We start from the raw sequence: 22,432 nt of genomic DNA on the forward strand, positions 1-22,432 counted from the left end.
CTGAACTGTTCCGCAAACGGACGCTGCCGTGGCCGCGAGCATGGGGTGCAACCACAGCCATATGGCTGCAAGGTTTGTCGCCGATGTGCGCACACCCCCATGCGCATTCCCACGCGCTCCCACGTGCCCACTCGCACTGCGCCTCTGGCATGGTTGAGGTGTCCTCTACTGAGAGACAGTTACTGCGCTGCACTTTACCCCATTTCTTCCACTTTTCCAACATAAGAATCTCCTTCAGCATGGCGCCTCCTCTCCTCGCTCCCCTCGCCAGTGATCTCCGCTTTCCTGCGTCCACCACGGACTGCGCCGGGGCACTCATGAGCCACTAAATGCTTACGCCTTAATAAAGTTTTTCATTCATCCATCCATCGCGGTCTGTCTGGTTTTTAAAAGTTCAAGCTGTTGTGTTTATTCACACAAAATCTTTTTCACCTTTGCGTTTTGCGTCCTTAATGCTGTCATCTCATCTGTCATTTTTTGCTCTCCTGCAAGTAACTGCTGCAGCAATTCCCGCGTGCTCACACTGTCCTAGTCAGGGTCAGGGCCGGGATTCAACTCGATGTCTCCACACAGCAGCAACTGGCATACTAGGTACATAATACAAGCAATACAGATACACCGTTGGGGGCAAGGCAGAACCAGGATGGTACGAGAGTCATTTTTATATGTACACTAGTAGGCACCAACCTGGTTCAGACAGAAGAACGATGCGTGAAGCCACATGGACTTTGCCTGGTCCGCCGTGCCCACTGAAGTCACACGCTTGCGGTCTGCTATTGAAAGGGGACTCCGTTGAGGTCACAAGTTGATGCGGCGGCACTGTAGGCGTGACGCACGTAGACAGGGGAGTGACGTCATGGGGTTCTGCCCTCGAACGTGTAATTTTTCTGAGAGTGTTGGGAACATTATGCCTATTAACTGACTAGGGTTTAAAATACAAAGGTGGCCTCCGTAGACCACTAGCGAAGTACACTGAGGAAACGAAGGAGCAGAAAATATTTTTAATGGATATTTTCTGCTGCTTCATTACTGTAAAACTGTAAGTCATAAATGCAAGATGAGCAGGGCTGTTGTGTTACCTATTTAACTCTAAAATTAAACACCGGCCTATTTAATTTTTTAAGTCGTGCCGATGCAAGCACTTCAAAATCTAAATTCATAATATTTCATTCCAATTAAAGGGTTCATTTTATTCAGAATCAGAATCAGAATCGGTTTTTATTGAGATCATTAGAATGATTACAAGTTCTTAATATTCAGGAGGAGGTCCCGGAGTCAAAGACTGCAATGGGACCTCCTTTACAAAGTAAACGTAATAAAACAAAAGTACAGCAGTTTTCAACACATTGGTAAAAAATTACAGGTTTTAGTATGAATACCATGATTGAAGAATTACATATGCATAAAATGTCATGAGAAAAAGCTCTGTAACACAATCTCGTTGACAACTGATGAAGTAACTACGTAGATGACGTGACGAACACAGTTGAATTTGTTAACTCGAATGTGTATGTGATGCAAGAACAGAAACCTAACGGTATGGCAATGAAAATGAATTGAAGGGACCCTGAAAGAAATGTTATGAGTATGGACTAGGCATCAGTATTCGACATAATGTAATCTTTTAGTTGTTTCTTGAATTCGTGAATTTTAAGTGTTTTTATGTAAATTGGTAGTGTGTTCCAAAATGCGATAGATGAGAAATGGACGCTCTGTTTGCCATAATTAGTATGGATTTTAGGTAAAATGAAGTTCCTATTTATTGCAAACCTGGTAATATTAGTATTTAATAGAGAGGACTGTGGTAACAAGCTATCGCGTCGTGTGTAATTGATTTGGCGGAACAAAAAGGTACCTAGATTATATTTAACGAGTTGTGTGACTGTAAGAATGTGATTAGTTCGTAAAAGATATGAGGCGTTGTTATTATATGGGCTAAACGTAATTATCCTAATAGCCTGATTCTGTAGAATTTGCAATGAGTTTAAATGGGTTACGTAAGTGTTTCCCCAGCAAGTAACGCAGTAAATGATGTGGGAATGAATAAATGAAAAGTATAATGATAGTAATATTTGATGGTCAAATATGTTTCGTGCTTTTAGGAGTACCCTAATCCCGTAGGCAATCTTCTGTTTTAGTTTGGTTATGTGTTCAGTGAATTTAAGATGTTTGTCTACTTCTATGCCAAGATAATTGCATGAAAAACTTGCAGGGATAGGACTTCCGCCTAATAAGATGGAAGGAATGGAGTGAAGTGTTCGTTGGTGGGAAGTGAATACAACAAATTTTGTTTTAGACGGGTTTATCTGTAGCTGGTTAGTTTGGCACCACTCCGTCAGGCTGTGTAAGTCGCTATTAAGGTTAGATACTAAGGTTGTAATACATTTATTGGAATTAATAATAGTAGTATCATCTGCATAAAGTATACATTTCGAAAAGGACAGGCAGTTAGGCAGATCATTCACGTATAATAAAAACAAAAGCGGACCCAATATGGAACCCTGGGGCACACCAATATTAGTGAACATGGTTTTAGAATGAACGGCTGAAATGGTTACTACTTGCATTCTGTCTGTTAGGTAATCTTGTAGTAACGAGAGCGCCGGGCCGGTGATTCCCAATGATTCAAGCTTACGAAATAAGATGCGGTGATTTATTTTCTCAAACGCTTTGCTTAAATCTACAAACACTGAAGCTGCATAATTCCCTTCATCGATAGCTAGTTTTAGTTGATCGGTTAGAGCAATAAGAGCCAGTTCGGTCGAGTAACCCGAGCGAAAGCCGTATTGGAATGGTGAGAGAATATTAAATTTTGTAAGGTAATTAGTTAAACGTTTTTCTATTAGCTTTTCGATTACCTTACTAAAGAATGGTAATACACAGATGGGGCGATAATTGGAAATTAAAGAGCGGTCACCTTTCTTAAAAATTGGGGTGATCTTGCCTTGTTTTAGCTCTTGTGGGAAACTGCCTGATTTAAACATGACGTTGATTATGTCTGCAAGGACATCACTTATTAGGGGTGCAATTAATTTTATATGGGAAGGATGTAATTTATCGATGCCGGCGCCAGTTATTTTCATGTTGTTTATAATGTTTAGAACTTCCCGAGATGTAGTTGGAAATAAAAAGAAAGAATGTGGCAGGCGCTGGGGCACGGGATTGTCATGCGCAGGTGGCTGTAGCTCGCTGCTAAAGAAGAAATCAGCAAACGCATCAGCTATTTCTTTGGCGGTCTTGTATACCTTACCCTGATATGCAATTTCTGTTATAGTTTCGCGATTATTTGCCCTGTTTAAGAAGGAGTTAACAATTTCCCATTTCTTTTTTACGTTTTTATCGCATTCCAAAATTTTCCTTTCGTACCATGTTTTTTTAGCTTTTTTCAATGTGGCAGAAAGCTGGTTAGAAAACTTTTTGTACCGGATTGCTAAATTCTTGTTAAATGGTTGTCGTTTGGTTTTCTTATAAAGATTATCCTTTTTGCGCATTAAAGCTAAGAGCTTATCTGTTATCCATGGATTTTGAGGGGACGCGTACTTCTTCTTGCATTTAACTTGAACGGAATGACGATCAACACATGACTTAAGCATAGAGATAAACAGTGCAAAGGCTTTTTGTGGATCATTTGTAGAAAATATGGGGGACCAGTCAAGGTTCGACACGGCGTCAAGGAATGATTGTTTGTCTAATATAAACTTCGTGTACGTGATTTTTTCGGAGCCATGAGTGTAGTGAAAATTTAGAAATATAGGATAGTGATCAGTTATGTCGGTCATCATAACACCTGCGTCTGGTGGATATGCCAAATTTGATAATGCATGGTCAATTAATGTACCTATGGGGTGGTTAGCACATCGTGTCGGTTTCTTAATTAAACATTCATAACCAAAGCTGTTAAAACAATCAGAATAATGTAAAGCATTAGTAGACGTACTATCAGTGAGGTTAATGTTGATGTCACCTATAATTATTACATTTTTGTTTTCATCTGCTAGCAGTCCCATGACTTTATGGAGAGCAGTACAGAAGTCTATTGCTGATGACGAGGGTGAACGATATATGCAACCAATTATTAGGTCTTTGTTGTCTATGTTGAGGAAGTCATTTTTAAGTTCAATCCAAACGTCTTCGCAATTAGTTACATTAAGTGTAATATCGTTTCTTCGGTTGTAAGTAATATCTGAATAGATGTACAGCGCTGCGCCGCCATGGTTGCTGAACGGACGATTGGAGTATTCAGGAACAAAACTAGAAAAACAGAAAAGGTGTTTATCATGGTCGCTCAACCAAGTTTCAGATACTCCGATGATTGAAAATGGGAAGGTGAATGAAGAAACGAGATCGGAGAATTCATCGAAGTGCTTGCGCAGACTGCGCGCATTCAAGTGCAAGACAGATCGCTGATGATTTGAAAGAAGATTGTTTAACTGGTTAACTGTGAGATAGGTCGAAATTGTGAGACTTGCCTACGGGACAGGCGTGGCGCAAAGGTGGATTAGAGTTAGGTTATTACTGAAAGGTCGGATTCGGTTGCGATGCGAAAGACGCGGCTTTCAGTTGTTTTCCGGGCCTTGATTTGACAGTTTTCTGTCCACAGAAATCTCCAGTTTTTCGTTTTTTTCAGACCCAAGGCTTTGGAAAAGAGAGCTTTGTTTTCAAGTGTTAAATGTTCATTAACGAAGACAGGGTTCTCTTTTGCTGTTGCGAGGCCAATATCACTCAGGCAGAGCCTAGCTTTTCGTGCTTTCGCGACGAACTCGGCTTTCTTCGTTCTCGAGCAGAAGCGAGCGATGATGTTCTTATGTTCTGTTTTAGTAGGAACACGATGAACAACGTCGAGGTCACTGGCGGTTACTGGGCAACCAATTTTGTTGCCAATAGTTTGTATGACTGTCACACAGTCCTCTCCTTGCGTGCAAGGGATGCCCTTAATCTCGACGTTGTTTAATCGAGAATATTGCTCAAGTTCGCCAACCTTCTTTGTGAGAGTGTTGTTGTTTGCTTGTAAAGCTTTGTTTTCGGATTTCAGCTCTTTGTTTTCGGCGCTCAGCTTTTCGACGAGTTTGCTTAGAAATTCCACGCTAGTTTCTAAACTATCAGTTCTTTGCTTAAGTTCTACGACGTCTATGCCCGAATTGCTCGCCCTCAGCAGAAATTTCCCAAAAATGTCATCAAGAAGTTTTTCGCTTACGTTTCCAAGCTTAGATTCAATGTCATCAATTCTTTTGGCAAGCTCCGCGTTTGTAGGCATTGTTCACCGACCACACCCGGAAGGCCGCACGAGACGACGCAAGCTTGGCAGTACAAGTTAACACAAGTTCAGCAGCAATGTTTGGCAGCGGCTGCAGCAATATTGGAATCACAAATGACAACGATACATACGCATATGACTAACCTGCGGATACAAAGAACGCTGGTCAGTCTGTGTTCCTGTTGCCACAACCGCTGCCAGAATAAGGTGCCGGTACCGCTGCGCCTCCTTATATCCTTTTCTCACGGTGGGCTGGTGGCGCAAGCGCAACGCTGGTTCCGATAGCACCGGAGATTCTTGAATGGCGCAGCTGCTGTAGGCCGGGCGGACACACGTGGAAGCAGATAGCGGTACGTTGGTCACGGGGAGTCGAAGACGACGACACAAGCCTGCGGATACAAAGAACGCTGGTCAGTCTGTGTTCCTGTTGCCACAACCGCTGCCAGAATAAGTTGCCGGTACCGCTGCGCCTCCTTATATCCTTTTCTCACGGTGGGCTGGTGGCGCAAGCGCAACGCTGGTTCCGATAGCACCGGAGATTCTTGAATGGCGCAGCTGCTGTAGGCCGGGCGGACACACGTGGAAGCAGATAGCGGTACGTTGGTCACGGGGAGTCGAAGACGACGACACAAGCCTGCGGATACAAAGAACGCTGGTCAGTCTGTGTTCCTGTTGCCACAACCGCTGCCAGAATAAGGTGCCGGTACCGCTGCGCCTCCTTATATCCTTTTCTCACGGTGGGCTGGTGGCGCAAGCGCAACGCTGGTTCCGATAGCACCGGAGATTCTTGAATGGCGCAGCTGCTGTAGGCCGGGCGGACACACGTGGAAGCAGATAGCGGTACGTTGGTCACGGGGAGTCGAAGACGACGACACAAGCCTGCGGATACAAAGAACGCTGGTCAGTCTGTGTTCCTGTTGCCACAACCGCTGCCAGAATGTCATTGTCATTAAGAATGCTCCTTCTTGTGTTACTCTTGACGCCACTTTCAAATATATTAAATTTGCTGCATATTTATTAAAAAATTGTCTAATGACCTCGGAGTGTAACAGAACCTGTTATTATTTTAGCATTTCTACCTTACACGTTACTACGCATTTATACACAGCCACAATATTTATACCGTATCACCATATTGGGCCATACTTATCTTACTCTCCTAACGTCACTGTGTCAATCCCTCTATACTTAGAGACAGTGCATGTCAGGTTGCGTCATCTTCTCTCGCTTCGTATAATGTCGCTCTGTCACCTAGGTAAGATAACGCGAGGGGTGGCGACCGCTTGCTCTCTGCAAGTGTACTCTGCACTAACATCCGCAGTCTTTACATAGAGAAAGACAGCCTCAACGCTCTATTTATTTATAACAATCTAGTTATCTATAACAAATAGAAGACTCAACAGTATTAATTTCTATCTGGCTATCTCTATAAGGAACGCAGTTATGACTACCGGCAGAAAAAATAACGCCCCGCTGTGTGGTGTGTCACCTTGTGGGAAGGGTTCTTGACGCATTTTCAGGCATTAATTTGCCTTTTCGTCAATTACTATGAGAACTATAATTCCTTTGTCTAAATAAACTTGTATTGTGAAATTATTCAGAAGAGGATATTGTAATACTAACAGAAACCTGGCTGTCGATTAAAATAAAAAATACCGAATGGCTTCAGTGTAACAAACGGTTTGTTGTGTACTGATGTGACCATGGCAATAAAATGGGCGCCGAAGTTTTGATCGCAGTTAATGAGAATTTCACGTTTTTTGTATTCCAACAATTAGTAGTTAGAAAATAATTTGGTGTTCCTTAACCATTAATTTCGAACAAAAATTTTCTTCGCGCTTGCTCTTGCTCACCTAGGTGTGCTAGCGGTTTTCCTGAGGTGCTACATGATTCTTTCAGTGCAGTTACTGTGCGGCTTCCCGATGTGCCTATTTTTCTTGTTGGTGATTTTAATTTTGCACACGTACAATGGCCAGAACCTTACCCCTTTCCTGACCAATCGTCTGCAGAAGGCATCAGTTTCCATAACGTTTGTTTAGATTTCTATCTGTCTCAACTCGTTTCCCAGCCGGCAGGTGGGACATACACCACAGCATCGCTACTCGATGTAGCACTAACACCAGCTCCAGGTATCACTTCATCTGTAATACACGCAGCCGGATTGTGCGATCATGATTTACTTCAGTTCGCAATTTTCCTTCCCGCACCTAGTAAATATGAGATTGTGCAAATGATAAGGGACTATAACAAAGTCAATTTTGAGGCTATCAACGTCAGTCTTTGCTCCTTCCTCGACGAATTCCTTTTAAATTTATAGCATAAACCCGTTGAAGCACTGTGGCAGTTGTGCAAAGCAAACGTTACTGAACTAATTAACCTGTACGTCCCTTTAAGAAGCGTATGCAGTGATTCCAACGCACTCTGCTATTCTAGATGCCGGAAGAGATTACCTAACAAAGAAGCAAGGCTGTTTCGCTTCGCTATAAAATCGCGAAGCGCGGAGCGTTGGTCTGCCTCTAAAATAGCACCGTATGCTATCGCTCCCAACGCTGCTAAATTCAATTTCACTTCCATCTTTGTTAACAACGAATCGAAGGCAACTTTGAAGCGCAGTAAAGCCAAAAAGTGAAACAGCCATATGCCTCGTTAATGAATCTGGTGATCCAGTTCCGAAACTTCTCTGTGCTTCATTACTCAACGAAACTTTCACTCACTCTTTCTCGGATTCTAACATTAGTCATTATCCGTGTATATGCGATTTTATCTATTTTCCTCTGGATCCCATTACGTTCCAAATTGCCGGTATAGTGGCTATCATTAATAAATTGAGACGCTGGTCCTCGTGTGGTATTTACACAATTACCTACAAATTCCTTCAGAATACCAAAGAACATAGTTCTATCATATTAGGTTGTATTCAGGAAAATCGATTCAGGATAGCTATCTGCCGAAAGACTGGAAAACAGCAAATTCCTCTTCATAAGTCTGGCGACAAGCATAACCCCCTCAATTATTGCCCTATTTCTCTTACGTCCGTTCCCTGTAAACTAATGGAGCATATTATCTTCACCCATCTTGTTACTTTCTTGGACCCAACTTCTTCCTCAAGTCCCAACATGGCTTTCGGATGTTCTTTTCATGCCAAACGCAACTACTCATATTCACTAATGATTTGCATGGTGCCCTTCACACAGGTGTGGCAAGTAACTGCATCTTCCTAGACTTTGCGAAATCATTCGATAAGGTTAATCATCAGCTGATTTTAATAAAGCTACACAGCTTACGTAAAGACCCGCTATTGCTCCACTGGATAGAATGATTTCTTTCTAACCGCGCCCAGTTTGTTTCCACCAATGATACCGATTCTCCTAAGATACCCGCGCGTTCAGGCACTCCCCTGGGTTCCGTTCTAGGCCTGCTAGTTTTTTTTTTAATTTGTATAAACGATTTACCTAATCATACAAATTCATTCATTTGTCTTCTTGCTGACGATTGTGCTACATACCGCAAAGTTACCAATGATGCTGACATCGAACCCCTTCAAACAGACATTAATAATATTACGCATTGTTGTGAGCTCTGGAAAATGGGACTTAGCATTTCTAAATGTAAAACAATTAGAGTTTCCCGTAACCACGCACCTTCTCCTAACTGCTCGTATTCTTTAAACGCAATCCCGCCCGCTTGAATTTGTTCGAACTAATAAATATCTTGGTATACACATCACAAACTCTTTATCATGGGCTGATGACATTCATTATGTAATATCCAAATCCAATCATATGCTCGGTTGCATTAAACGCAATTTTTTCCCTTGCACCATCATGAATAAATAAACATCTATATATTACTTACGTCCGTCCTGCACTAGAATAGGCATCATCTGTATGGTACCCTGACCAGGTAACACTTATCAACAAGCTCGAAGCAGTTCAGAATCGCTCAGCATGTTTCATACTTTCGAATACCGTACAGTGTAACTACCATGGAAGATAGCCTTAATCTCCCTGACCTTGTAATGCCCTGAAACTTATCTCGCCTCTGCCTTTTTCAAAAGATCTATTATCACAATCACGTACTTATATCACCCTGGATACAGCCAGCTCCTTTCATATCGTCACGTTTTGATCACCATTTGAAAGTTCATATTCGTCGAGTAATCACGGTAACGTATTCGAATTCATTTCTGCCCAAAACTAGCCGTGACTGGAACCACCCGCCAGCGTCAACCGTCAGTATTAGTAACCCAAAAAGTTTCAGCGCGGAACTTAACAGGTCCTTTTGATGCATTTTTCTTTTTGCTTTTACATCTTTTTTTTCTTTTGGCGCGTATATGCATACATAGCGGTATGACCTATGTGTCACCATGTTATTTCATGTACCTTATGTCAACATGCCATTATCTTGCATTCATTGCTTTTCTGCTGTTTTTCTCATTTTTTTATGTAAAGTGCTCCTTGTCGAATTTGTAAGTGTTCGTTCTGTGCCCCTCTCCTCTAAGCAAAACCTTGAGGGTACAATAAATAAATCAACACATAAAAAATAAATAAATAAATAAATAATAGCATACGGCGCATAAAAAGAAACACATTGGAATTTAAGAGTTTGGTTCATGTCGAAGCAGTGCGTCTTTGTTGCTTTATAGTTGAAACATGCGGTCGATTTCGCGGTTGCTGAAATATTATCTTGCCACTTTCCTGTACATGTCGGTGAATCATCTTACACCATGAATATTCTGTTTTGCAGTGTTCTATCCTAATACTAATCCTACTATAAATTTTTGTCAAATAAAAATGTTCGCACTAGTATGACCTAGTCACGGCGGCCGTAGGCAATTTTTTATCACTATATCTGTTTGGAACGCTCTACCACCGTGCATTCATCGCTGTCATTCACTTCTCCCGCGTGGTTGCTTAGTGGCTTTGGCGCTGCACTGCTAAGCACGACGTTGCAGCGTCAAATGGTGGCCGCATTTCGATGGGGGCGAAGAAACGCCCATGTATACCGAGCATTGAGTGCACGTTCAAGAACCCCAGGTGGTCAAAATTAGTCCGGAATCCTCCACTACGCCGTGCCTCATAATCAGATGGTGGTTTTGTCACGTGAGACCCCATAATTTAATTCTTAATGTGTTAATCAAATGGTTCAAATAAATGAGGAATGTTTTCTTATATACCTACCAATTATGTTCCACAATTGTTTCTTTAGAATATCTCCGCCGAATAAAGTAATCGTATTGTGGCTTATTATAGCGTTATTTTTTGTACACAACTAACTAAATCAACGTTTTGATGCTGCTTTAAACACTGTTGGTAATCTCCAATAAGATGTCTTCTTCATCGGACGTGCTGTATGTTTACTTGTTCGTCCTTTTTCGCTATGAGTCTAACAAGCTCGACTTTATCGAAACTTGATTTTGATTACTCAATTGACTACTGGTAATGTTGCCGTTCTTTGTTCCCGGACACTTCCGTCTCTTAATGACGACGCACCGTTTCCCTAATACCTGCTTTGTGAAGTGGTAGCCGGAGACCAATTCTGCTAATTATTTCGATCAGCTCCACCCAGAAGTTACTCAACTCCCACTATATTATGTGCAGACATTAATGTTGTTGGCATTTTTCGTATGATTGCGAAACGAAAGCGGAGAGTTGATAAACATCCAGGAACGTGAGGCACCTGTCGCATGTCACGCGGCGACTGGCCGCCTTTCCTGCGTTCTCACCGACGGGTTCATCGTCCGTGCAGATCCGGCAAAACGAAGAGCACATCGCATGCGCTCCTGTGGTCGTCATCGACGGCAATCTGCCCGACGAAACCATCAGCTACGTCCTCCGACTGTGCGGCCAGCGGCAGGTACCGGGTAAGTGATGCTGCTTTTGAAGTGAACCGGCGTTGAATGTCCCTTGCAATGCAGAAGGCGGATACCTACTGCTTCCGCTCTCCCGAACCTTATAAAATTGGTACTCTGTTCGTGAAGACACGTCATGCGCGATTCCGAATTTATGACGGTATATTTCTTGGCACTAACCTGTTCCAGTGTCGCCTAAGCTTAGTCTTATGGTAAATAAACCGTGCGACACTACCGGACAATATGTGCCTCCAACACAGCTCTCGTTATAGAATCATATGTACTGCAAAGCTGATACTGACACTTTTTTTTTTATTGCGATGAAGGCAGCAGTCGAAACTAAATTCAAACGCGTAATGTACAGAAACGTAATCGTGAACGTGTGTGCATTTATGAAGAACCGAACATCGTGCAGCCATGCTTTAAATTATATGAAAATAGAATAATTCGAATATATATATATATATATATATATATATATATATATATATATATATATATATATATATATATATATATATATATATATATATATATATATATGGATGCTCTGAGCGTTCCCTTTGGAACGGGGTGGTGAGTTACACCACCAAGCTCTTGTTCCTATTTTGCCTAATGCCCTACCTATATTCTGAGAAAACACACAAACACCAAGAATTCCCAGCATTAAACTTTTTGGGTCCTTAGTTGGAACTCTGTTCTTGTACGCCTCTGTTCTGTGCCGTCTCCCTACTGTTCTGCCATCAAACCTCCAATCGCCTCTTACTAATCTCTATTGCGGATATGTTTACATTCCCCGTGCCATCCCTGAACCCAAAGGCTTCAATGAGGCCAGATGAGCATAAACCGGCAGCTGGGTAGATAGCTTCCCATTCTAGTAAAACATGTTCTATCGTTTCCCTAGCTTTACTGCAGCAAGCCCGTTTCTTCTTCCTTCTTATATCTCGCTTATAAGTGCGTGTTCTAAGGCATCCTGGTCTCGCTTCAAAAAGTAAAGAGCTTTCCTTTTAGTTATCATATATTGTGTTATTCCTCATTTCGTTTTTTTCCTTTGCGGTAGTTACTCATAGCAGCTTTCCTTCCCATTGCCGCCACCCATGAGATTGTTTCAGCGTCTCTGACTTTGCGTTTGACGTTCTTTGTTGCCAGGTTACTTACTACACTGGTAGAATACTTGCTAGCAAGCTTCCTAGTTATTTTGCTCCTCTGTGAATCAGTGTTTTTCCTGTACAAATATCCGAGCATTCTGACGACCCATTTACTTTCTTCCGTTTTCCTCAGTCGTTCTTCAATATCAATTTTACTCTCAGCTTCTGTCACTTCAAAACTAGTCCAGCCCATATCGCCCTGCACAGCTTCATTTGTAGTCTTCCCGTGAGCGCCCAGTTCGAGGCGTCCCACTGACCTCTGGTTGCCATCGAGTCCTGACTGCACCCTTGACTTCCAGCAGTGAGTGAGTTAGAACTTTATTTAAGTCCTGGGGGGAAATAAATCCGGCGGCTCCACCCAGGTCAGGGCCGGTAGACAAGAGTCCTTCGGCGACGGCCCGGGCCCTCTGGACAGCCTTGAACTGAGCGATGAGCTCTGTGCTTCTGAGCGCTGCGTCTCAGGAAGACTGATCGGGAAAGTCTGTGCTCGTGTTGGCAGGGCACAGACAGAGCATGTGTTCGAAGTTGTATTCGTGGCCACAGTGTGGGCAAGCAACTTCCAGCAAGCAACCGCATTTCCAAATGTAAGTCCTGGAACCATTACACCTTTCCACATACCTTGGAGCATTTCGTACGTATTGAATCCTCATAGTGATCTTTGTTTCATTATAGCCGCATTTCTGTTCCCTTTTGCTATTGTTTTTTTTCTGTATTTCCATATATCTATCGCCTTCGCTTATCCATACACTAAGGTCTTTGTATACTTTTACCCTAGGTATTTCCTAGTCCTGTATTAAGACTGTGTTTCACTGTTTTCATTGAATAGTATATTTTTAACTAAATTTCAGACCAAACTTACCGCCTTCCTGTCCACAGATATAAGCTAGACGTTGGTTAGCAAGACATCGTGAGGCTTATAGCGCGTTAAAAAGACAAGGACGAAGGTGAGACGTGACACACACAGGCGCTAACTTGCAACAATCTTTATTTCGAGCAAGGGACCCATACATATATACAAGTCAAGTTGTATATATGTATGGGTCCCTTGCTCGAAATAAAGATTGTTGCAAGTTAGCGCCTGTGTGTGTCACGTCTCACCTTCGTCCTTGTCTTTTTAACGCGCTATAAGCCTCACGATGTCTTACCAACAAGCCCAAATCACTGCTTTACTGCGTTAGCAAGACAATGCCGGCTGTCCCCATAAAACAAACCTGGAAGCGGCTGCTCTACTATGGCGCCCGCCTATTCGTATGAGAGATTAAACCTGATATTGCTTCCCTCTAGCAGCCTTTCCATCCTTACCATGTACATCATAAACAGTGACGAGGATAGAGAGCAAGGCTGTCTCAGTCCCTTGATATCAACTTCCTCGTCGCTCCTCATACCTTCCCATTCAACGCAAATGGTATTTTCTGGGCAAATTTCCCTCAATAGCTATATACAATCGTTGCCTATACCTCCGCCTTCCAGAATATCGCAAAAAATGTTGCGGGCTATGTTGTCGTAGGATTGCAGTAAAACACGTTGTGGGGCTAGTGGGTGCATAGCTTTCAATAGGTGAAGCGCCAATAGTGACAGCACACAAGAAGGAGTACTGACACACGGCGCATCCTTGCGCTTCCTCCTCCAAGCGCCTTGTCCAGTCTGTATTCCTTCTTGTGTGTTGTCACTATTGGCGCTTCACCTATTGAAAGCGATAGGATTGGATCGGACAAACTTTAATAAAGGTCCTGCAGGACGCACGTCAGCTCCCAGCGGGCGTCTCCGATGCAGGGACTGACAGGGCGTACCTGGCGGCCGCTGCGGGAGCCTGCTGGACGGCCCATCGCTGGTCTTGTAGGAGCTGGCTTCGTAGGGTCTTCTCCTACTTGTCCGAGGTAGAGTCGGGCGGAGCGTTTCTACACTCCCCGAGCACGTATGCGAGTGCCACCATAACCCCGCTCGAGGGGCACGCATCGTCGAGGTAGATGTCCGGGTAGATGATGTGTAACGTGGCGGGGCTGGGATAGGCATGCGTTTTTAACAAGCGCCGCGTTAGCGTCTGCGGCCTGTTTAGTTTGGGGTGCGGGGGTGGCGTCGTCCCAAGCAAAAGTGTTTAGTGGTTTCGTTGTACGTTACTGCGGCGTCCCTGTTCGCCTCCAACTCATCGAGACGCGGTTGCCCGGGTCGGTAAGCGCGCGCGCAGCGTCGTGGGCTGTCTCATTGCAGTTGGGCGGGGCTCCCGGGATGCGACCCAGGTGGGCGGGAAACCAGATGACAGTGTGGTGCTTGAGGGTGCTCGGATCAGCGCCGCGGCAGACGCGTAACGCCTGGTCGGAGACGACTCCTCTCTCGAACGCTTTGATGGCCGGTTTCGAATCGCCGAATATTACCTCTTGCTTGTTGTCGATCGTTGCCAGGGGGTCGCGTGTGAGTACCGTGGCGGCGTTTAGGGTCCCTTGCGAGGACGAGACCACTACTACGGCGATGGCTCGGGTGCATCGGTAGGAAGCGGCGTCCACGAAAGCGACGTCGTCCGCTTTCTTGTTTATGCGTTTGAGGAATGCGGTCGCCGGGCTAGGCGCCTGCATGCCTCGATTGTGTTCCGGACGTACGTTTCGCGGAATGGGTGCGATCGTCATCAGGTGGCGGAGCTCGCGGGCAACCGGCGAAAACTCCGGTAGATCCTGAGTGTTCGGTAGGAAGTAGCCGAGCTCACGCAAGATGTGACGGCCCGTCTTGATAATTGTAAGTGGTATATTCTGCGCTCCCTCCTGAGCCTCAGCGCTCTCTTCGAGCGTATTAAGCACCCCGAGCTCGAGGAGTCGATACGTCGGCGTGGTGATCGGGAGCCCGAGGGCCCGCTTCACTATCTTTCGGATGAGTGTATTGAGCTTGTCACGTTCTGATTGTTTCCACTTGCGCATTGCTGCGACGTAGGTAAAGTTACATAGGTGGAACGCGTGTATGAGGCGCAGCAGATCGTCTTCGTTGAGGCCGTGGTGACGGTTGACCACTCTGCGTACGAGTCGTATCGCGTTAATTGTCCGTCTTTCTCGTCAGCTTGTGGACCGTTTGGATGTTTGACCCGCCCGCCTCGATTATCATTCCCAGTACTGGGATGGAGTCGACCCTGAGGATTGGGCAACCATCTCTGGTACGGACGGTGATGTTGCGCTTGGTTGGGGGTTTCCACCCCTTAGGGCATTTGCCTTGTCGTTTTGGACAGTACAATAACAGCTACAAATTGGCGGAGGAGCACTTGAGGCCCGTGTGTTCGAGGTAGGACTCGACGGTTTCGACTGCCTCCTGCAGAGCGGATTAGATAAAGCCGTCCGACCCCGCGGGGCACCAGATGGTGATGTCGTCCGCGTATACCGTATGGTTGAGGCCTTGCATCTTCGAGAGGCGTTCGGAGAGCCCAATCTGTGGTGTTATTGGGGCCGGATCACTCCAGAAAAAGGGAGAAGCAGCACGCGAAAGCACAAGCACACATCAGACTTATATTGACGTAAACAACACAGATAACGGCGCACACACACGTGACCGTTTCCCAAAATGCCCCATAGACGTCATGCACTATATCTATGAATCGGTGGATTATGATTGGCCTACAGTTCCGGCGGAGGGGTGTGTCGCCGTGTCTGAGACCTCGTGGAGTTGGCCAGCGGACTCGGACGGCAGTGTCGGCCGGCCGGGTCGGACAGCCGTGTAGGACGGCCGTGTAGGACGGCCGGGTCGGACCGCCTCGCGGGGCTCAGGTGGCCGGCCGCAGTCACCGGGTCGCGTCCACAGCTGGCGGGGTAGCCCTGTGGCCACTCACCCGAACGCTCGACCGCACCGCTTCAGGACCGCCAGCCCTCCTGGACCAGTGCCCAGCAGAAGAGCGGGGCGAGGTAACCTCCCAGCGGGTGACCGCGTTGACTCGGGTGCGGCGTATTGGCGCGGGCGGCGTTAGCTCGTATGGGTCAGACGCCCAGTGAGGAAGCTGTCACCCCCAACACAATTGCAAAGGCTGATGAGCTGATTAGAGAAGAACGGAGGATAAGCATCGATGAATCGGTAGGGCGTGTGAACATCAGTCATGGTTCGGGTCCCAGCATAATTGATGAACATCTCGGTTATCGGCTTTTGTGTGTGCAATGGGTGCCCAAGATTTTGAACCACCGCCAGAAGACGGAGAGATTCGGCGCTGCCTTGACTGATCTAATCCGGTAGCACAATGAAGGTGACGACTTTTTTGTCTGCAATTGTGACCGGGGACGAATCATGGTGCCACTACTATCAGCCTGAAACATATGGCAAAGCTTACAGTGGAAACATTCGAATTCACCAGCCCCAAATAAAGCAAAGGCCGTCACTTCTGCCGGAAAGTGTTGTCTTTTTTTTCTCGATAGCCAGTGTCCATTATTAATCGAATTTACTAAACCTGGAGAGGCTACCAATCGTTTCTGATATTGTGAAACGCCGGACTGGCTGCGTGTCGCAATCAAGATCAACGACGTGGAAAATTGATGAATGACATCATCTTACTCCACGACAATGGCCGTCCCCACGTCGCTGATGTGGTTAATACAAAACTGGCAAAGTTAAAGTGAGAAAAGCTGCACCATCCGCCATACAGTCTAGACCTGTCGCCTTGCGACTTCCACATTTTGGGACAATTGAAAAACCAGCTCAAGACAAAGATATTCGTGTCGGACGATTACGTGAAAGACTCAGTTACCGACTTTTTGAAGCCGCAACCCAATGAGTTTTATGAGACGGGAATCACGCGACTCGTTAGTCAGTGGGACAAATGTCTAAATGCTCATGGACACTACTTTTAAATAACGTACCCCGTTTGTCATATATACGCATTACTCACATTCGTTTGCCTCGCCCTCGCATATTTTGCAGAACGGCTTTTTATATGTGCTCTCTGTTGCGACTATGACATCGGTGCATTACAATACACGACCGTTGACAGCAATGGTTACAATATATTTGAACAAAGGACAGCGTCATTAAGATATTGCTATGGCCGTTGCATATGCACAAAAATGTAAACAAGTTCTTAAATGGCAAAGTTGCGTTAAAATATTTCTCCTCAACTTGTTCATTTCATGGCCTTTACATTTTTCATATCAGTGGCATGCAGTACTTTGCTGGTTTCAAATTGATATACTTCTAAAGTTTGTGTGACGTTTTCTTTACTTATTGAACAGTGAGAAAACAAGGAAGCATTGATATCAATTACTTCGGGCACAATTTTTCAGACATACGAGTATATTCTTTTCTGAAGAAAAAAATACATATTTACTTGTCTTGACATGCGTAGAGTTCAAGAATTCGTTTGTAGCATCTTTGGCAATGGCAATGCAGTTACTATTCATGTATTTCATGCTTCGACAAATTCTACAAGGAAGCCGAGCCAGAACGTGAGCCCCCTTCCCCCCCCCCCTCCTCCCCGAACGAAATTTCTGGCTACGCCACTGGAGGCAGCGGGTTGTGGACTTCCACCGGATGGCAGGCGGCAAGTAAAGGTGTACTCAGATCGTCGAAGCGGCAGTCTGTACAATCTGATAAATGTTTGCATCGTTAAGATGCGAAATCTGCAGGGCGATGTTGGTAGGCGCGCTTCTTGATAAAAAACATTATTAGCCACAAACCTGGGGAGTCCCAGACACAGACGCGAGGCTTCACGCTTCAAAAGAACCAGAGGCTTTGTTTTATAAGCAGGACTGTCTGAGAACAATCCACACCCGAATTGCTATGTCGGGCGCATATACATTTTGCCAATCATTATAGCAGGGAATCCCTACGTAGTCCATATTGTCGTTTACTATTCTGCGCAGTATATATATATACCTAAATCCCGTTGTGCCTTACGCGCTACACCTTCTATGTGTGGACTGCAGTTATTTTCCACCGTGGATGATTCCCAAATTTTTTAGAGAGTGAACCTGGAGAGTGGGTTCTTGTTTGTAAGATATAGAAACTGAAATTGAATCGGCGAGTGCGAACACTAAGATTACGCTTTTACTTACATTTAATTACATACAGCTTGTCTGAAGCCATACCTCAAGCATACTGATGTACCTTTGCAATTTTTGGTATACAGCGTAAATCTCACTGTCAACACCGAAGAATTCAATGTCAGCTGCATACACATATACTTTCACGCCCTGACAAGTGAGGATGGAGCTCCTTATTATGTTAAATTATATTGAAGACAGGACTGCTCCTTGGGGAACGCCGCGAGTCTGTCTGAATTTAGACGAGGAACAGCCATCCTTGGAGCAGTAAAATTCTCTTAATCGCAAAAATTCTGCCAACCACGCGATAATATAATTTCGGAAATTATGACTCTGCCAATGCCCAATAAATTTGAATGTTCCACGCTGTCATGTGCTTTAGCTATATCTAATGTCACTAATACAGAATATTGTTCCTTTTCCGAGCAAGTTGAATGCGGCTCCCTAAACCAGCATGGGCACATCATATTGAACTATCGGTTCTAAAACCAACTTGATTTGGATTTAATATTAAATTATCCGTGATCCAAATAGTCATTCTGCAATGTAAGAGAAATAAGTCTGGTATTTTCTATGTTATAGCCTACTCCTTGTTTTTTTTTAGTTATCGGGATTAATTTAGCTACTTCCCAATGGTAAGGTACCTAAGCTTTGATTATAATGAATAGTTTAGAAGATCTAGAAGGTCACCAGGAGGTAGAGCGAATTAAATTTTTATCACGACAACGGTAATTTCATCAGGACCATGGGCTGACAAGAGTACGTTACGAATCACTTGAGCTAATTCATTCAATGTAACTACAGTAAACACTGATGTTGGGGCTGGTTCTTGCAAATTATTGGACATCAATGGCGTGAGTCTACTCTGCAAGCCTTAGGCAATGAGTTCCCTAGAGATTTTCTCATTTCATAGTAGGATAGACTGACATATTACTTAATAATTGGTGATAGCATAATTTTGCGATATCTCATATATCTAAACAACGCTTTCTTGTTTTTAAGGTTACAAAGGAAATCGTAGTCTTTCCTACCATAATCTTCTTTAGCTTGAGCGACTATGCGTTTGAATACAGCAGTGTGAAATTTGTAATCACATAAATTTGGGGGGGACTGGTTATAAAAAAGCTGCTTCTAAGTTGCCTGTCAGCGTCCGTGGTCTCGCGTGCAGTTTATTCCACCAAGGCCTATAAGGTGCTTTCTTTGCAGCTGTAACGCTAAATTCAGCTTTTTTGCACGTTCTTTTGATTACAGCACAAAGTTTCATGGCTTTGGTGTCTTCGCACTATTCAGCATGGGAAGCCAAATCTATTGTTACGGATGATCGATGTTTATATTTACAGATGAAGATCATGATGGATGAGAGGTCGCCACGATTTCGTCACCGAAATGTTGCCTTGTCCGCTACCGAGCTCGTCGTTCTCCTCGTCTTCGATCTACTCATCTTCGCCACGTTACAATCCGCCTTTCGCTGGCGAAGCCCACTGGGAGAATCGCTGTTCTGTGGCGGGGTAGTAGCACTTAAAACATGAGCGAGCTGGGCATTCTTCGAACGCCCATCTGTAGACAAAACCGAAGCAACCACGTAAGTTAGGTTGCTCGGGCGATCTAAAACAACGAACTAGCCCCCATAATGTAACAAGAGCTTGCTGCACAAGCCACGCTTGCGTTGTGGGGTGCATATGTAGTAGCGCTGGGTCACCTTTTTCAAAACAAATGGCTTGATGGGAACTAGCGTACCGATCCTTCGAGTGGTTTTGCGATGCCAATGAGCGGACGCGTGCTACTCGGCGGACTTCCTCGGCGAGGCAAAGTGTCTTGGTGATGGAATCCTCAGCGTCCAGAGAAAACGGCAGAATCGCGTCGAGGAAGCTCCGCGGCGATCGAGTTAGCATAAAGCAGATAGAAAGGGCTGTAATTGGTTGTGTCGTGCTTCGCAGTGTTGTAGGCGTATGTTATGAATGGCATCACATCATCCTAGTTCTCGTAGTTAGAGGGCACATACATGGATAGCATGTTCGTCAAGGTTCGATTCGTGGGTTCAACAAGACAGTAGGTTTGCGGACGGTATGGCGTTGAGTGACGAAATTGTGTTCCCCATAGCCGAAGCAGCTCTTCAACAGCGTCGGTCATGAATTGACGACAGCGATCACTTATGACCACGCGAGGTGGGCCATGGTGTAGGACGACATAACGCAACAAGAAAGCTGCGACGCAAACAGCGGTAGATGACAGTACAGCCGCGGTCTCTGTGTAGCGTGTAAGATTGTCTGCACAAACAATGATCCGTCGATTGTTATTCGATGACCATGGGAATGGGCCCAGGAGGTCCACGCCTACTTGATCGAAAGGTGCGTGAGGGGGAATCAACGGCTGCAGAAGACCTGTTTGGGTGGTTGAAGGTAGTTTCCGCCGTTGGCATTGGTCGCAACTAGCCACATATTGCTTTGTTGTTAGATGCATGTGAGGCCAGTAAAAGCGCTCTTGCACACGCTGTAGCGTAAGGGCGAAACCACGATGACCTGATGTTGAATCATCATGCATGGCATGTAGCATAGCACTACGGAGACTCTCTAGGATGATATGAAGAAAACGGGCGCCACTGGCGGAGTGGTTGGTTTTATACAAGTTGTCACGTATAGAAAGACCATCACTGGCTTTCGGATTCAGGGCCATGACGAAAGAGGTTCCAGACTGGCGTCGTTGTATTGACCCTCCTGGAAGACGGTCAGGTCCGAAAATTCAGGTGCAATAGCCGCCAGACAGTCATCGAAAGTGTCGTCTTGAGAATTTGCCATTGGCAGTGGTAAGCGGGAAAGGCAATCGGCGTGAGCATGACGGCGGCCGCTTCTGTATTTTACTACAGTCATACTCTTGCAGTCGTAAGGCCCACCACGCTAGACAACCAGATGGATCCCGAAGGCTGGCCACCCAGCATAAGGATTAGGGATCAGTGACTATACTGAATGGGCCACCATAGATATAACAGCGAAATTTCTTAACAGCGAAAACAGCTGCAAGGCATTCCTGCTCAGCGACTGTGTAGTTTCGCTCAGCATTGCTTAAGCAACGACTGACATAGGCAACGACGTGTTCGGTGTCGTTTCGTCATTGAACAAGAACTGCTCCGAAGCCTATTCCGCTGGCGTCAGTGTGAATTTCGGTAGGGGAACACATGACTCACATTCTGGTATTCAGTCGAACGATACATCCTTTTGGAACAGACGCGCCAACAGGTACACAACGTCGGCGAATTCCGGGACAAAACGACGGAAATAAGAACAGAGTCCCAGGAAACTGCGCAGTTCCCGCGCTGACTGCTGAGGCTTGAAAGCACTGACCGCTTTAATCTAGCGGGGTCAGGTATGACTCGATCTTTGTCGACTAGATGACCGAGGACCAATGTCTGCCGCTCCCCAAACCTACACTTTCTGGAGCTGAGAATCAAATCTGCTTTCTGCGTGCATTTCAGAACAAGGCTAAGTCGCTCGTTATCCTCTTCAAAAGTGCGGCCGAAAATAACTTCATCCAGGTAGCAAAAACAGATTTACCACTTTATTCCGAGAAGAATTGTGTCCATGATTCTCTCGAACGGGGCGGGCGCATTACAGAGCCCGAACAGCATAACGTTAAATTCGAATAAACCATCCAGTGTAACAAAGGTGGTCTTCTCTTTATTGACGTGATCCACAGGTATCTGCCGACAGTCTGAACGTAGATCGAGAGACGAAAAGTACACCAAGGCTGATTCTTAGCCAGTTGGTACAGTTTACTCATAGTGGCAAAGCCTTCAGCGCAATTCAAGAAGACAGATACACAGGACAGCGCTAACTTTCAACTGACGTTTATTGAAACACAGAGGCAGATATATAGCGCAGCAGGTATGGAAGGATACAAAAATACGAAATATAAATCACACACTACGCATGCGCACGACGAAAAATAGGAGGCCTACAATGAACTCAAAATCTCCACCAGCCATCTTTTTTCTTAACCAGGACGACAGATGCGGCCTACGGGCTTGATGATTCTTGAATGACATTTTTCCTCAGCATCTCTTCTGCCTGGTCCGCAATAATCTTGCGCTCTGATGAAAACATTTGGTAAGGTTTCTGCCGAAGAAGATGTGCCGATCCTATGTCAATGCGATGACGAGCACGCGAGAATGGGATAGTTGTATACGGTG

At 45.0% G+C, this 22,432-nt stretch overlaps 1 protein-coding gene across 1 annotated transcript in view; it reads left to right on the plus strand.

Annotated features, from left to right (window-relative positions):
- The window catches only part of LOC135900526 (uncharacterized), a 1,275,659-nt gene that overhangs the window by 877,887 nt on the left and 375,340 nt on the right, over window positions 1-22,432 (plus strand). The window contains exon 15 of the mRNA XM_070536290.1: window positions 11,003-11,117. Within this exon, the coding sequence (XP_070392391.1) occupies window positions 11,003-11,117 (115 nt within the window). The remainder of the gene's footprint in view (window positions 1-11,002; window positions 11,118-22,432) is intronic.

The sequence above is a fragment of the Dermacentor albipictus genome, chromosome 3, assembly GCF_038994185.2.
Source record: "Dermacentor albipictus isolate Rhodes 1998 colony chromosome 3, USDA_Dalb.pri_finalv2, whole genome shotgun sequence".
In the NCBI taxonomy this organism is placed as follows: Eukaryota; Metazoa; Arthropoda; class Arachnida; order Ixodida; family Ixodidae; genus Dermacentor; species Dermacentor albipictus.